The 15,832-nt window shown below is 61.3% G+C and overlaps 1 protein-coding gene across 7 annotated transcripts in view; it reads left to right on the forward strand.

The window, feature by feature from the left end:
- Positions 1–15,832, forward strand: part of RGS12 (regulator of G protein signaling 12) — a 122,205-nt gene that overhangs the window by 90,798 nt on the left and 15,575 nt on the right. For all 7 annotated transcript variants that reach the window (XM_078446342.2, XM_081795474.1, XM_078446343.2 and 4 more), the window contains 6 exons: positions 9,102–9,271; positions 9,800–9,892; positions 10,596–10,739; positions 11,465–11,644; positions 12,172–12,325; positions 13,918–13,994. In XM_078446342.2, coding sequence (XP_078302468.2) covers positions 9,102–9,271; positions 9,800–9,892; positions 10,596–10,739; positions 11,465–11,644; positions 12,172–12,325; positions 13,918–13,994 — 818 coding nt within the window. The remainder of the gene's footprint in view (positions 1–9,101; positions 9,272–9,799; positions 9,893–10,595; positions 10,740–11,464; positions 11,645–12,171; positions 12,326–13,917; positions 13,995–15,832) is intronic.

Below are 15,832 nucleotides of genomic sequence, written 5' to 3' on the forward strand. Positions count from 1 at the left end.
GGTCTACCCCATCCCGCCACCCAGAGACGGAAGGACTGTCCTGGGGCCCGAGGCTCCCCCCGGGTTTCCCCCTGCAGCTGAATGTCACGGTTATAAGTGACCTGCTGGCAGGCGTTCTCAAGGCCTGGTGGCTTGAAGATGGACAAGTTCACTTGGTGATCAAGCTCAGGCTTTAAAAGGCAGGCGACCCGATCGTAAAACACAGTGAGTCTTACGCCTGAGACTGTGCATTTGACTCGACGTATCGTTTATGTAAAAAAGGATTACAAACAAAGAGGGACCCTAGTAAGCGGGTTTGGTTTTTGCGCTGGTAGGAGTTAGTCGTTCTTGAACTGTCTTGTAGAGACAGTGCAGGTGTATTCTGGGCCCGAGCAAATGAGGAATATGTCCAGGACAATGGGAGCCCAGCCCCCGCTGCTGGGGAGAGGTTAGAACATAGTATATAAAATATGTAAAGTGTAGGAAAGGAGAGTGCGCTCGGGGTTGGGTCGGAGTTGGAGGTGCCCGTATGAAGTCACGGCTTTAATAGGTGCAGAGATAAAGGCAGAGACGCCTGTATATCAGTGTGGGCAGGTGTGGTCCGTTCCCTAGGTGTGTCCGCCGCAAAGTTCTAGAAGCAGTGAGCCTGCCAGTGGAAGCGAGTACCCCTTGTGTGCAGATCTCGGTGCCTAAATACCACTCTTCGGTACAGGGAACCAGCTGTCCTTTTTTTTTTTTTTTTTTTTTTTTTGATGTTTTTATTTATTTTTGAGACAGACAGAAAGCACAGACTGGGGAAGGGCAGAGAGAGGGAGACAGGAACTAAAGCGGACTCCTCACTGACGGCAGAGAAGCCGACGCGGGCTCAAGCCCATGAGCTGCGAGATCATGACTCGAGCTGAACTCGGACGCTTAGCCGACTGAGCCACCCAGGTGCCCCAGGAGCCAGCGATCCTTGAAGCGAAGCCTCAGTTGCTGGGCGGGAGCAGGGCAAGTACAGTGAGCCTGGCCCAAGGTTTTGTTTGTTTGATGTAAAGTATATTTATATTACTTATTTTGAGAGAGCAAGAGCAGGGGAGGGGCGGAGAGAGAGGGAGACAGAGAATCCCAGGCAGGTTCCACACTCAACACAAGGCCCAGCACGGGGCTAGAACCCACGAACCATGAGATCATGACCTGAGCCGATATCAAGAGTTGGATGCTTAACCGAATGAGCCACCCAGGCGCCCCTGTTTGCTAGTTTGTTTTAGACTTAAAAATAAGGAAACGCTGAGGCGCCTGGGTGGTTAAGTGTCCGACCTCGGCTCAGGTCATGGTCTCACAGTTAGTGAGTTCGAACCCCACATCGGGCTCTGTGCCGACAGCTCGGAGCCTGGAGCCTGCTTCGGATTCTGTGTCTCCCTCTCTCTCTGCCCCTCCCCCACTCTGCTCTGTCTGTCTCTCTCTGTCTCTGTCTCTCTCTCTCTCAAAAATGGATAAACATTTTAAAAAAATTAAAAAAAAAAACAAAAAAAAAAACACTGAGTTCCTGATGAGGACTTACCAGAAAGATACAGATACCGGCTTAAAGAGAGGCAGAGAATTAAGAGAGACAGAGAGAAGGGAAAGAAAAAAACCCAGATATTTGTGGATTATAAGTCATTGAATGAGATAAAACTCCACGGAACGCCTACTCGTAGAGATAAATGAATTTGTAAACGTGGGGAGGACAGCTCTTTGTTGCTGTGGAGTTGGCAGCTGGGGGTGGGGGAGGGGTGGTGGCCACAGGCTGGACTGGGAACAAGGTGCGTGCATCTCGTCCCAAGGGAGACCGCAGCCCTGCGGTGGGCAACCTGGTGCCCAAACCAAACGTGACCCGCGTTGCAATACACTGACGTTACGTGCTTCCCGATGAGAAGTCCCGAGAAGGACATATGTCACTTCCTGAGGATTCCTGCCAAGTGATGGGGAGACCTCAGACGGCCCCAACTGAGGGACAGCCTACAAGATAAGTGGCCTCGGTGGAGATCTGGAAGCGCGGCGGCTGGGAGTTTTTAAAGAGACCTGACAGCTGTGTGGTTCTGCGCTCGATCCTGAGCTGGGGAGACAGCTGCACGGGACTCTGTTGGTGACATTGGAACAGAGGCCGTGTCGCACTTCCCGATGTTGATAGTTGCACTGTGGTTGTGACAGAGAATGTCCTTGTTCTTTGGAAATTCACACTGAGGTAGTTAGGGGTAAAGGGCTGTCTCCACCTGGATCTCCGACAGCTCGGAGGGTGCGTGCGTGTGCGTGCGTGTGTGTGCGTGTGTGTGCGTGCGTGTGTGTGCGTGTGTTCAGAGAAAGGATGGGCACAGGGAGGAGAGGCAGGATGATCTAGCAAACGGGCAGAGTGTACACAGATGTCCAGTGAATCTGGGTAAAGGGTGTGCTCTTGTAACCCTTGTGCAAGTTTGAAGTTATAGGAAAATGAAACGTTTCCCCCCCCAGGACGGCACGTAGAGCCCTAAGAAAGGGGCAGTTTCAGAGCCTGGCCCATCCCGCTGCGGCTTCAGTGACACTGGCGTCTTGTGCTGGCCTGGTGCACACGGGGGCCCGGGGCCCGGAGACACGGGGGCCGGAGAGGAGCAGAGTCCAGCTGCTGTGGCGTTCCCCGTCCCCATGGGCTTCGGAAACGTGAGGGCGCAAAGGACGTTGAGAGGGAGGCAGGAGCCGTGGGCAGGCTTCATCTCGGTGCCTTCCTGGAGATGTCGGGAGGGATCGGACATCCGTGTGGTGGGACCGTGTGTGCACCGGTGCGTCTGCAGGAGCGTCCGCGGACCACAGCCCGGAGCCACGTCCCGCCCCCTGTGGGTCGTGCAGATGAAACTCCAGCGACACAGTCCCGCTCTGCTCTGACCCAGAAGTGCGGCCCTTCGTTCCCCAACCGGTACCAGGCAGTTTTTGATGAACGCTTTCCCATTTTTAAAAGATCGGTCTGTTTACGGGATTTCCAAAACTTTCAAGATACATCGGGAAATACGAGCTCGAAAGCCTCGTGATTATTATAAAAATCCACAGGTACTTGTTCCCTTTACCACCGCCGGTTTAACAGAGCGCAGACCCGGAAGGAGAGCAGCCTGTCGCCTGTCGGAGGGCCCTGCCGTGGGCACGTGGCCCTCCCAGCACACAGCTTCTGTAGCCGGGCTCGGGCAGACTAAATAATTCACGTTCCGCGAGCAGCAGCGGGCCGAACATCCCGCTGTGAATTATGCATGCGTCTTCGGGCTGCTTTGTGCGAGGACACTATTGGTTTCCTCTGCGTGGGCCTGGAGGGGGAGAGGCGCCCCTGTGGGCCCTCGGCCCGCGGCCTGGGGTCGCTGGGGAGTGTGCTGACCGGCCTCCTGGGGGAGCGTGAGCCGGGAACAATGTCCCTGTGTGTGGCCCGAGCCTTTGCCCGGGGCCCCGGGGGCCGAGCCGCCTGACCCTGGTATGGATTCGGAGGGGTGGTTTGCGGTGAATGGTTGGAAGTATTTGGTTAAGTGGCATCACAGTGGCTCTTATCGGCTCCACCCAGGTAAAGTCCCTCTGGTCTGCGCGCCTTGGCTTCTTGTCGGGGGCTGGCTGGCAGCCTTCAGGTATGTCTGCGGAGGGGGCTGGGTCGCCGGGGGCAGTGACCCCGCACAGGGACCCGGACTTGCGAGGGACGTACGTTAAGGCGTGTGAGATCGCGGTCTGGACGGGCGTGCGGCGAGGTGGCTCCCAGAACCTGGTGTGGCAGAACGGGCCACGAAGTTTTAGTACGAGGGCACTGTTGACCCCGTTTGTGACACGACTGCCCGGCCAGCTTGAAGGTGGCGGCTTTCCTAGCTTTTGGCCGGCCTGAAACGGACTTCAAAAGACCTTTCTCTCCAGGAAAGCGTTTCTTCGGCTTCACCTGGTCCACTGACAGAGGAAAACAGCAAAAACGAAAACAAAACAGACCCGGGAAACGCTGTCCAGCGTGACCCTCCAGCCCAGGGGGGGGGGCTCCGTGGACCCGCTTTCTCCTTTGGTTAGCGTGGAGAGAGTCTCCGGCAGGGAGTTCGGCGCTGGCTCTGCCCGCCTCCCGTCTAGCCCGGGGCTGGCAGGGCTTTCGTGCCAGCTCTCGAGATGGGTTCTTTCAGCACCGTGCCCTGTTTTCCGTGTGTCGAGAACGGTCCCGGGGCGATCTGAGGGCGGAGCAGAGGGCCAGGTGCCTGGCCCTGTGTGGTGGGGACGCGTGGATGGTGCGGGCACCTGCAGCCCGCGTGAGCAGCACCTAGCGTGGCCACGCTCCGGGGTGCCGGCACCGCCCCCCCCACCCCCCGGCCCCGGGCCTCGGCGCACGCCTGACAAGCTTCTGGGAGATCTTTCGGGTAGACAACTCGGCCTTGACGTGCTCTGTGTGGCCCGCGGTTGTCCCCACTTTGCAGAGCAAGCGTGTTCCTCGAGACCGGGCCGTCAGGAGAGAAATGGCCACGTCCAGGCCTCCATCGGCGTGTGGCCTGCCCCGCGGGTGACCGGGAGCGTCCTTCAGGGTCGTGGTGTCCCGTGTCCCCTCCCCGAGCTCCACCGGTGCTGGGGCTGAGGCCCAGCGGGCATTTGCGCTGTTTCGATGAGGAACAGACAGAAGGGGCCTCAGCTTTCGGTCCCGTGGTGCGGGGAGCCTGGCGGCAGGATGGCTCTCCCCAGCTCTTCGGGGTCCTGTGAGAGCCGGGGCCCGGGGCCTGCGTGCCTGCAGAAGTGGGTTTTCAGCCACCATGACTCTTCCCCTCATTTCCTGCACATGAGTCTTCCCGGCCTTCTCTCAAGGGACGGTCCTTGCCGGCGACCCCAAGGTGTGCCGGGGCAGCGGCCCAGCCCCTCGTGGGGCGTGACACGCGGGCTGGCCAGGCGTCAGGATTTTCCTTCCTTTAATTTTCAAGTTTCTTTCTCCGCTAGACTTTTCCAGTGTCAGTCGTTGATCTGTGAGTCTTAAAAAAGTGAGGATTGGCCGGGTCTCCTAAAAATGAGCTTACTCAAAATACGGGTCATCTGTCACTCTGTTCGTTCAGCAGTGTCCTTCACTCGTTCACCCTCGCCCTCAGCCCGCAGCCCAGCCCAGGGCGCGGCGACAGGCGTCTCTCCTCCCTGCGGTCCGCGTGTCTGGGGAGCAAGGAAGGCGGGTGCTCCAAATCGCTGCTGCTTGCGTGCCTGGAGCCCAGACACCTTTTTTATTTGAGGAGCAGAAGCGCCAACACCCTTGATGGATGGGGTTCGGGTGCTCTGTCAGTTTGCAGCTCGTCTGCCTCTTTGCCGCCCTGTCCTCACGACCCCGTTTACCTGCATCCTCCCAGGGACCGAGCTCAGGGCCAACGGACCTGTGAAGGAAAAAAGTGCCCTCTTGACCTTCCCTTATTTTTCACTGCCCCCTAGGGTGTATGGTTCACACTGTGTGGCCTTACCGCCTTTCCTGGCCCTAGCACATTTCCCCTAAGCCCAGACATACCAGCTGTGGGGCTGTGAGCCGAGCCTCTTCTGCCCCAGGGCCTTTGCACATCTGGTCCCTCACGGAAGGCTTTTCCAGCTCCCCTGAGGCCAGTTACCTCTGTCCACCCTTCTGTTCCCAGTTCAGCCCTTATTGCCTCAAGGAAAAAAGCTGGAGGAAGAGTGTTTTGGTGCTCGTACTTAACAGACTGGCTTTTTAAAATTTATCGTTTAGAGAGAGAGAGAGCATGAGTGCGGGAGAGGGGCGGAGGGCGAGAGAGAGAATCTTAAGCGGGCTCTACACTCACCACCACCCTGGGATCCTGACCTGAGCTGAAATCAAGAGTCGGACACTTCACCGCCTGGGCCACATAGGTGCCCCGTTAACAGACTGCCTTATGTTTTTTTTTTTTTAACTTTTAATGTTTATTTTTGAGAGACAGAGAGAGCATGAACAGGGGAGGGTCAGAGAGAGAGGGAGACGCAGAATCCGAAACAGGCTCCAGGCTCCGAGCCGTCAGCACAGAGCCCGACGCGGGGCTCGAACTCACAAGCCACGAGATCATGACCTGAGCCCAAGTCGGACGCTCAACCAACTGAGCCACCCAGGCGCCCCTAGACTGCTTCAAAAATTACTTCATTTTGTGAGAATCACCTCATTTATGAACGTAAAATATAGCAGAAAGGCGCCTCAGACCCAACCAGTTAGATACAAGATGGCTTGTGGTTTAACCTCATCTTTAGCCCCTTGTGGGTGAAACCAGACGCGTCTGCACGTGGTGGTGAGCATCTCAAGCCCCTACGCAGTGACTGTCCACACGGTCCTTCCGGTTTTCTTTGCTCTTTTGGCCTTTGTCGTGTTGATGTGCAGGTGCCCTCAAATATGAAGACGATCAGTCCTTCGTGTAATGGATCACGGCTATTTCCCCACACTTTGTCTTTTGACTTAGTTTATGGTGTTTGTTTCACGTTCATTCCTTACCGAGGCCCAGCCCACACGACATTATGTTAGTTGAAGGCGTACGACGTGGTGACTTCACATGTGCGTGGGTCGTGGCACGGTCACCACGGTGTCGTCACCGCCTGCCGTTCCAGAGTCTTTTCTTGTGACGGAACCTTTAAGATCTGCTCTCTTCACCGCTTTCAGAGATACAACGTGGTGCTCTCAGCTGCGGTCGTTGTGCTGTGCACGACATCCCAGCACTGTTGTGTAACTGGGAGCTTGTACCTTGTGACCCCTCACCTCCCTTCACCGCCCGTCACCGTCGCCACAGACCGCGGTTTTTGCGCGGTCTGTGGATGCGTCTCGTCCCTCGCCACTCCGGGCTGTGCCTTCTTGTCCACAGTGTCTCCAGTTCGATTTTCTGACGCGTAAATCTTTGGTCCAGGTGAGATTGATTTCAGTGTGCCGGAAGGGATCCGACTTGATTATTTTTCAGGTGGTTTTCCAGTCGTCCCAGGACGAGCCGTGTGGCGCCAGCAGGGCAGGGGTGGTGGAGGGGCCAGCCCGCCACCCGGCCCTGCTTTGGTTTGTTTTTCCATGTGAACTTTTACACTCAGTTCATCTGGCTCGGTTTTTTGTTGTTTGTTTTTTTGTTGTTGACAGAGTGTGAGCAGGGGCCAGGGGGGACAGGGGGAGAGAGAGAGAACCCCAAGCAGGATCCGTGGTCAGCACAGAGCCCAAGGCGGGGCTCGATCTCAACAACAGTGAGACCATGACCTGAGCCAAAGTCAAGAGTCAGGTGCTCAACCGACTGAGCCCCCCAGGCGCCCCTCAGCTTGTCCTATTCTAATAAACGTCTACTGGGACATGTATTGGGGTGATATGTTAATCTAGGGAGAGTTACCATGTGTGGGTCTTGCCCTCATCGCTGTGGTTACTTGACTCAAATCAAACACAGCCAGCGAGTCTGTGTGGCCTGTATCGCGTGAGTGTAAAACGGCCAGTTTTCTGCGTGTGTGGGGGGGGGTGGGGGGGGGGTGGGGGGATGGGGGGGGGAGGGGGCGGTTCTGTGCACGGGGACTGGTTACCAGGGTGACGGTGGAGCTGCCGGGACCCCTCGCGGCCGGCCGTGCCGTGCTAAGAGTGTAGCAGGTGGTGCACACGTGTCCTGGGGTGAGCTTCATGTCTCGCACGCGAGCTCCGGGCCTGCCTCAGGTCCGGGAGAGCGGTGCGTGCACTGCACCACGAGGCTCACACGTCCCATGTGCGGCTCTACGGAGCCACGGAGAAGTATCCCAGCTGTCTTTCTTCCGACCTTGTCCTATCTCATCTCATTGACGTGTTTTCTATAGCAGTTTAAGTTATTACTCTTTGACTTTATGTTTTTCTTTTCTTTTCCCATCCGAGTGCTTCTTCAACTTTGAATGTCCTGTCCCAGTGGCCCCGAGCCACCAAGCGGGTCCGATTTGACCGACCCCAGGGGGTTGCCTTCTTGGCCCTCCGCCCTCTGGGCCTCCTCGAGGCCGTCTGGGCTGCGGTTGTGTTGTGGCGCCCGCGGGCGCGGCCTGTGCCCACTGCTCCCCGTGCGGCCGCCGGTGGGCATCAGAACTCAGGGCGGCTCCCCGCTGCCCCGCCGGCTCTCACTCTCCCCGTGTCCGGCCCCTCGGCAGCAAGGAGGTACATTTGCACTGCTGGGCTTAGAGCCGGAGCCGACCGGCCAGTCCCCTGGGCTCCTCCTGCCGCCAGCCCGGGGGCCGACTGCGCGCAGCAGCACGGGGAGGGGCACGGGGCGCAGCGCACGAACCCTGTTGCATCAGTCAGGGTGCTCCTCTAGACTTCGTGCCCTCCTTTCCCGCGTCATCTGGGGTCCACAGGCTGCGGCCCGGCCTCCGGTCTCCTTGGTGTTGGGACCGGGGGTGGGGGGAGCAGCCCGGCGTGGGACCGTGGGGCGAGCCGTCCGCACAGAAGGGAGCACGTCCGGGGCACAGTGTGCGTCTGGCCCTGCTCCCGGCCAGCCGGCACCCGCCCCCTCGGGTTTTGCCGACCAGGACTGCCGGGTCGGGGGGAGGCCCAGCCCGCTGCTGACGTGAGGTGGGAGACGGTGACGTGGGGCTCCCCAAACACTCCCCTGCCCTTTGTGAAGGGAGCGGGCTATTCGGGGATTCGCGGAAAGCGTGAGGGAACCCAGGCTGTTCGGGGCTATTTTGTAGACACTCGGGAACCGTGATGTTTTCTGCGCCGGGCCGGCTTCCCACCGGCTGTCCCGACAACACGCGTGGTCACGGAGTCGTGGTATGTTTGGAGGGTAGGCCACACATTCTACAGGGAGACCGTGTGCAGGACGGGACACACGCGTGTGCTTGCCCACGGCACGCATCCCCCCCACCCCGGCACAGAACCCCTTGCGCTCTGCTCGCCCACGGTGGCCCGGCACCTCCCGAGCTCACGGACGGGGTCGCCCGGGAGCCCTGTTGTGTCTGCGGCGTGGGCTTGGCGCGCCCGCTCCGTGTGTGTGCGTGTGGCCGCATGAGGGCCGGGTTCGTCTCGCCCTGTGCCCTGTGCCCAGGCCAACGCTGGGCACGCTGTAGGCGCTCGGTGCGTTTTGTTGGCTGAGTGTGTGTTTTAGAGCAGACGCCCGGGGAGAGCCCCTGGCGGCCGCCCGGAAGGCCGGGCCGGGCGCTGCCGGGCGGCGTGGAGGACGCATGTGCAGGTGGGGTCTGTGCTGGTCCCGCAGAGCTGGCCGGCGCTGACCTGAAGGACCGCGCGAGCGACCACAGCCTCAGCAGCAATGCCAGCCTCCCCAGCGTCCAGAGCTGCAGGCGCCTGCGCGAGAGGAGGGCCGCCAGCTGGGCCGTGTCGTTCGAGCGCCTTCTGCAGGACCCTCTTGGCGTCCGCTACTTCTCTGTGAGTAGGGGGTGGTCACGGGGCCCGGGGGCCGTTTGCTCCCTCCGCCGGGGGCTCCTCAAGAAGGACCTGGGGCGCACACCCCAAGGTCGGCAGCGGTGGAGTCGCCGAGCGGCCTCCCGCGGGGGCCTCCCCCCGGCCCCCTGCTCGTCGCACGGGAGACCGGGGCTGGAGGGGGCCTCTGCCCAGCTCGGCCCTGGCTCTGCGTGGAGGGTCTCCCCGCAGCGGCGAGCACGGAGCCTCCTGTCAATGCTTAGCGGAGCTCCACGTGGCGAGCGCGGCTGCTGGGAAGGGTGTCCTGCCTTTGAGGGAACGGCGGCGAACACCAGCACGGTCCCTAAAGTGCGGGCAGCTTTCAGTCTGTGGTCCGCGGCCCTCGGGGAGGCTGGGGAGAGACGCTTCTGCCCCCGGTGTCTGTGGAAGGCAAACCAAGGCGAAGAGCGGGAGCGAGGCGACAGCTCGGGAGGAGGGCGGATGCCGGCGACGGGCTGGTCGCACGTGAAGGCTAATCGGTGGTGTTTTTCTTAGGATTTCCTAAGGAAGGAATTCAGTGAAGAAAACATTTTATTCTGGCAGGCCTGTGAATACTTTAACCATGTTCCTGCACACGACAAGAAGGAGGTAAGTTTGCTCACGCCTGGGGAGTGGGAAGCTCTCGCCGTGGGCTAGACCCCAGGGCGGTCTGAGGTCGACGTGACTGTGTTCTCATGGGGTTACTGAGAGACGCTTCTTTTTCAGCCTAACTTGCTCAATACACATGATGTTTAATTTTGCCTGAACGTGGTTGACGTGAGCGCCCGTGAAACTTCTTTCCGCGGACGTGCTGCCGCTCCGCGTGTTGGAAGGGGACTTAGATCCCCGGGCAGGAGCACGCCCTGAGCGTGTGTGTTCGTGCGGCTCCCCTGCCCACGCCTCACCTGCCACCAGAGAAGCCCCCGCGGGCGCCGGCCCCGGTCCACGGCGTGGGCCCTCCGTCCCGCCGCGGATGAGGCCTCTTGTCTGCCCGGCACACGCCGTGTGGCACGGATGAGTCCCCGCTTGCTGAGACCACACGCGCGAAGCGCCACGTGCGGGACGGCCCCTCGGTGCCCCGGGGCCCCAGCGGCGCCCGCTGGAGAAAGTCAGGGAGGAGCCTGTTCGGCGGGAGGTTTCCTCCCGGCTTGACCTTCGTTTACTCAAGCAGGCAGTATTTACTGGGCCCTAGGGAAGCGCGTCTGCCCCGCTGGGCCCGCGTCGGGCGTTTGGAACGCGGAGACCAGCAGCACGCTTGCACGTCGGGGGAGCCCGCGGCCCGCGCTTCCCGCCCACGCCCGTGTCCTGTCAGCTCTCCTACAGGGCCCGCGAGATCTTCAGCAAGTTCCTGTGCAGCAAAGCCACCACCCCCGTCAACATCGACAGCCAGGCCCAGCTGGCAGATGACATTCTCAGTGCTCCGCACCCCGACATGTTCAAGGAGCAGCAGCTCCAGGTAAATGTGCCTCGGTTCCCCGCGGGGACTCCTCGCCAGGGTCCTCTCCGCGGGGAGGGGTGCCCACAAGCGGGCGGCCAGCCCGGGGGGAGGGGTGCCCACGGAGGTGGATGCGATGGGCGGAGCCCTGTGTCTCCCACCAGGCTTGTCTCGGTTGGGGGGGCGGGTGGGGGGCATCGGTGGGGCCGTGACATAACCGGCCGCGAGCCCTGTCTGTGGTCGCTCGGACGCACACCTTTGTGTGACGTCTCAGGTCCGCGGGTGCCGACGTGTGGGCGTGTTCCGAGTTTTTTTCAGTCCCGGGATGTCACTGTGATTAAAAGGGCGCGCTGTCATTTATCACAATAACGAGCGTTGTTTGTCAGGGCGCACGACCCACCAGCCTCCCCAGGGAGCACGCCTGTTGCTAAATCGTATGAATGGCGGGGAAAGTAGTGGAGGAAGGAAAGTGTTTCCAAGGCAGTTCTCGCTTCCTCCAGATTCCCAGTTACGTCTGGTTTCACTCTTATCTAACAAAGCGGGGCCTGTCCAGGACCGCCCGGGAGATGCCCGGAGTCTGCTCCTGGTGCCGACTTCCCGTGAGTGGTTGGGGTTCACGGAGCCGGAGAGTGAGGAAGAGGCTGGCGTGGCCCGAGCACCCCTGTGCGGCGGCCGCGGCAGGTGGGCCCGGGGGCCGAGCGCTCCAGTGGCTCGTCAAGCGACAGCGTGCCGCGTGTGCCCCACAGATCTTCAACCTGATGAAGTTCGACAGCTACACGCGCTTCCTCAAGTCCCAGCTGTACCAAGAGTGCATCCTGGCCGAGGTGGAAGGCCGCTCGCTCCCGGACGCACAGCAGGTGCCCAGCAGCCCGGCCTCCAAGGGCAGCGTCAGCTCAGAGCACTCCGGCGTGTCCACGCCCAAGAAGGTGCCCGTGCGCCCGCCGCGTCTTCTGGGCGGAGGGGAGTGCCGGGGGGGGGGGGTGGCTGGGTGGGGGGGAGGATGGGAAAGGCTAGCACGCATCGCTAGATCGCTAGGACCCAGCCCTCCTGGGACGCATCCTGTGCCCGGGGCAGGGGGCAGGGGGCAGGGGTTCCATTCGAGGTGGTGCTGCCCTCCGGCTGTCGAAGGGTCCGGGCCATCCCACAGACCCGCCTACAGCCCTCTTCAGCTTCCCTTCACACTTGACGTAACGTTAAAACAATGTTATGCTGGGGCGCCTGGGCGGTTCAGTCGGTTGAGCATCCGACTTCGGCTCATGTCGTGATCTCACGGTTCCTGGGTTTGAGCCCATGGGCTCAGAGCCTGGAGCTGCTTTGGATTCTGCATCTCCCTCTCTCTGCCCCTCCCCTGCTCATGCTCTGTCTCTGTCTCTCTCTCTCTCTCAAAAATAAACACACATTTTAAAAAGTTTAAGTAATGTTACGCTGTTTTAACGTCTCTGTTTGATGATAGTTGAGTGGAAAATCGAGATCAGGAAGATCCCTGAATGAAGAGCTGGGGGACGAGGACAGCGAAAAGAAACGGAAAGGAGCGTTCTTTTCCTGGTCCAGGACCAGGAGCACCGGGCGGTCGCAGAAGAAGAAGGAGCACGGCGACCACGCAAACGGTGTGTGGTGGCGGATGGGGTGGCCTGGCCGGGGTCTGCCGGCGGTGTGCAAGGGCACGTCCGGGGCACACGCAGAGCGTGGCTCTGTGTCCGCGGGCGTCGCCCTTTGGGGGCAGGCCAGCCGGAGTGAAACAGGGTGGCTTCGGTGCCGTTTGCAAAAGGGGGTGAGGGTGCGTTCCAGCCCACTCCCCACTCGGCCAGGGCACCCTGCGGGTGGGCCTGGCATGACATCCTCTCCGGCCCTCCCGGTAGGAAATGGGGGAGACGAGACAACACAAGTGTCCTGCCTTCTCTGCACCCAGACAGCCTCTTGGTTTCCTGCCTGGGCGGCTTTCTAGGTGTGTGTAGGGGTGTGTGAGCCTTTGTAATTTTTTAAAATGTAGTACCATAGTTGGGGTATCCCGCATTTTCAAAATTGTAACTCTGTATTATTGTAGATGTTGTAGGTCGCCCATTCTAGATATTTTCTCCGTTGGCTTCTTTCTTACGTGTAGCTCAGCAGTGACAGAGGGACAGGCTCCTCCTGGGAGGCGGGGCAGAGGGTTGAAAGCAGCTTCTGACGAGGCAGAGAGCAGTCTACAGTTTACACGGGCAGGGCAGGCATGAGGCGGAAAGGCCCTGGAACCGCGTTTATGGAGGGAGCACAGGCAGGGAGCGCTGGAGAGGGACAGGTGGTGGCAGCTCCCAGGACGGGGCCCGTGCCGTGCCAGGCGGCCTGCGTAGGGTACGTTCTGTGTCCTTCTCAGAGCAGCCGGCGAACCGAGTCCTCTTGCGCCCATTTGACAGACTGCAGCAGCTTAGGAAGGTTGTGGGCTTGGCCCGGGCTCCCCAGTGTTCCTGGGGTCATGCTGTGGGCGGACAGACTTGCAGAACTGAACCAGCGAGAGACCGTCGCAGGGGCAGGAGCTGTAGTTAGATGGGGCTAGGGACCCCTGAGAACCTAGAGACAGCAGGGGCTGCCCCCCCAGGAGGCCGGGGGTCCCTGCGCCCGGCAGATCTTTAGAGAGCCGTCTGGAACAGCCTCTAAACCCTGACTGCAGGGCGCTCCCCCGGCATTCCGACTTGGTCGTCTGGGGATCTGCTGCTTTGGCAGGTGGGCCGGTGGTTCAGGAGGGCAGTGGGGCCAGGGACCGCGGTCCCCTGGGCGGCGTGACTGGGGAGGGGGGCCGGTGTGTGTCAGTTCTCGGGATCTCTAGACTAGCCAGAGGTCACGGCGAGTTCAGTCGGTGGGGGCGATGGGGCGCTCGTTGGCTTGCTTGAGCTCTTGGCGGGAAGATGGGAGTCAAGCGTGAGTAGAGGTGCGGTCACTGGTCGGGGTGCTTACCACTGTCCATTTAGGCCCAGAAGCCACGTGTCGAAGTGAACATTCCACGCCCCAGGAGCGTGTCCTTGTGTGTCTGGGGGCCGGGTACGGCCAAGGGCAGAGCGGAGTCTAGCCGAGGGGGGTGCCTCTGAGAGGCCTCTCCGTGTCCCTGGTCTGCTTGGCCTGAAAGGGTGAGGTTGGGGATGTGACCGAGGAAGGCGGGCCCTGTATCACGTGCAGAGGGGGAGAGCCGGCCTCCGGTGCTGAGTCACTGTGTTTCCCCATCAAGAACCCCTGCACGCCAACGGAGGCCTGGGTCGCCGCGAGTCACAGGGCTCCGTGTCCTCCGCGGGGAGCCTGGACCTGGTAAGTCACCGCCTCCCCCCTCCCAAAGGCCACAGCGGATTCGTGAAATCCGCCTCCGTGTTTGGCCACGCAAAGCCCCCACTCGTGAAGCCGAACAAACGCGGGTGCCGCTGATGTGGGGCCGGGGCTCCTGGGCGCGTGGGGACACGGGGGAGGGCTGCTGCTTGTGCACTAGATTATTTCTGGCTTTATTGCTGACGTCTGTTCTCATCCAGCTCCCGTTGTGTGAGCCCCACTAAGAGCCAACAGAGCTTTCCGTTGGTCTCGCGTGTGACCGTCCCGTCACCTCCTGCCTCCTTGCACCTGTGCTTCTGCTCGCGGGGGCTACCCTGAGGGGACCCCCGCTCCAGCCTCACCCCGGCCCGTGCGGCAGGCTGGTTGCTGGTCGTGACCCTGCTGTCAGTCGGCTGGGGGCACCTGCTGGCCGCCAGCTCTTGTCTCACAGCGGGCGTGGAAAGCCTCCTGGCTTGTGCTCGCAGAGTATCCTCTCCTCTCCAGGGACACTGTGCCACACTTAGGGCTGGGAGGGTTGAGCCAGTGAGCTGCCGCGGGCCAGCAAACCGCCCAAACTCCAACTTAAGAAACAAAGAACCTTCCTTACTGCGCCTGCATCCGGGGGAAGGGAGTAGCTGGGGCCATTTTATAATCAGCCTACCACCTACGGGCTCCGTTTTCTGAAGCGGTGTCAGGGCCACAGAGATTTTCAGGAGGAGACAGCCACGGGAGAGTGGCGGCCGAGGCAGGCGGCACGGTAGAAGGACACGCGCAGGAGCCGTTGGCGGCCGGGACACGCCATTGACCCGCAGAGACCAGGGGAGACGTCACGGATAGACCTGAGGTCTGCCGCGAGAACAGGGCCACGGGCTGGCCCCCCGTCCACGTCCTGCCCGCTCGGGAGCCCCCACATCCGGGTGTGGGTCCTGGTACCGGGACCGAGTGCTGAGTAGCCATTTCCCGAGCCCCCGACTTAGTCCGTGAATAATGCAGACGATGAAATCACAGACTGCTGTTTCCGAAAGCCTCGGCCCGCAGTGCCCCGGAGCCCGCCTCTCCCCGCCCGACCTCCCCCTTCCGCGCGGGTGTCTCGCTGCCGAGGGCCGGGCAGGCCGGCTGGGGCCACGTCCTCACCCGGGGAGGGTGTCGAGCGTCCTCTGGGCGAAAGGGCCCCCGAGGAGGCCCGGTCCTGTCCCTCACACTGGCCCGGGGCGAGGGGCGATCTGCCAGCCGCTAAAGGAGGGTGGAGCCGAGGCTCCTACTGTGCCCCTCACAGCCCCGCCCCCTGCACGTCCCGTGCTGAGCGTCGCATAGTGTGTGGGACTGTCAGGACACAACGCCCCTCACTGGCTTCTCTGACCCGATGGCCGGTGTCCGCGGGAGGGGTCGTCACCCCTCGGGTGCGTGTTCCTGCCTGCGAGCCTTTGCCCGCGCTGCCCTGCTCCCTGCCCCGGCCCCGGCCTCGGGCCCCCCGTGCCCTCCACAGCCCACAGTCCAGTCCTCTGGCAGAGACCTCTGGTCGTGGGGGCTCAGGTGGGAACGGCCAGAAGGATAAGGGGGGGCAGCCGAGGGGCCTCCCAGACCGGGCGGGGCCTCAGGCCCCCCGCGTGCATCTGGCCCGCCTGGTGGGTCCCCAGTGCGACCGTCTGCGAGGCAGGAGCGGCCTCCACAGGGCGGCCCCGTCTGCTTCCAGCGCCGGGGCCAACACAAGCCCCCTGAAAACAACACGCGAAGGGCCCGTCCCGTTCAGAGCCCAGCGGCTCGTTAAGCCCGGCCCTTGTGAGTGGGTCACAGGCCGGGAAGGACGAGAGACAGCTGCCTTCTCCCGCGGTACTTAGCAGCCC

The sequence above is a fragment of the Panthera onca genome, chromosome B1 (genome assembly GCF_046562875.1).
Source record: "Panthera onca isolate mPanOnc1 chromosome B1, mPanOnc1 haplotype 2, whole genome shotgun sequence".
NCBI classification, from domain to species: domain Eukaryota; kingdom Metazoa; phylum Chordata; class Mammalia; order Carnivora; family Felidae; genus Panthera; species Panthera onca.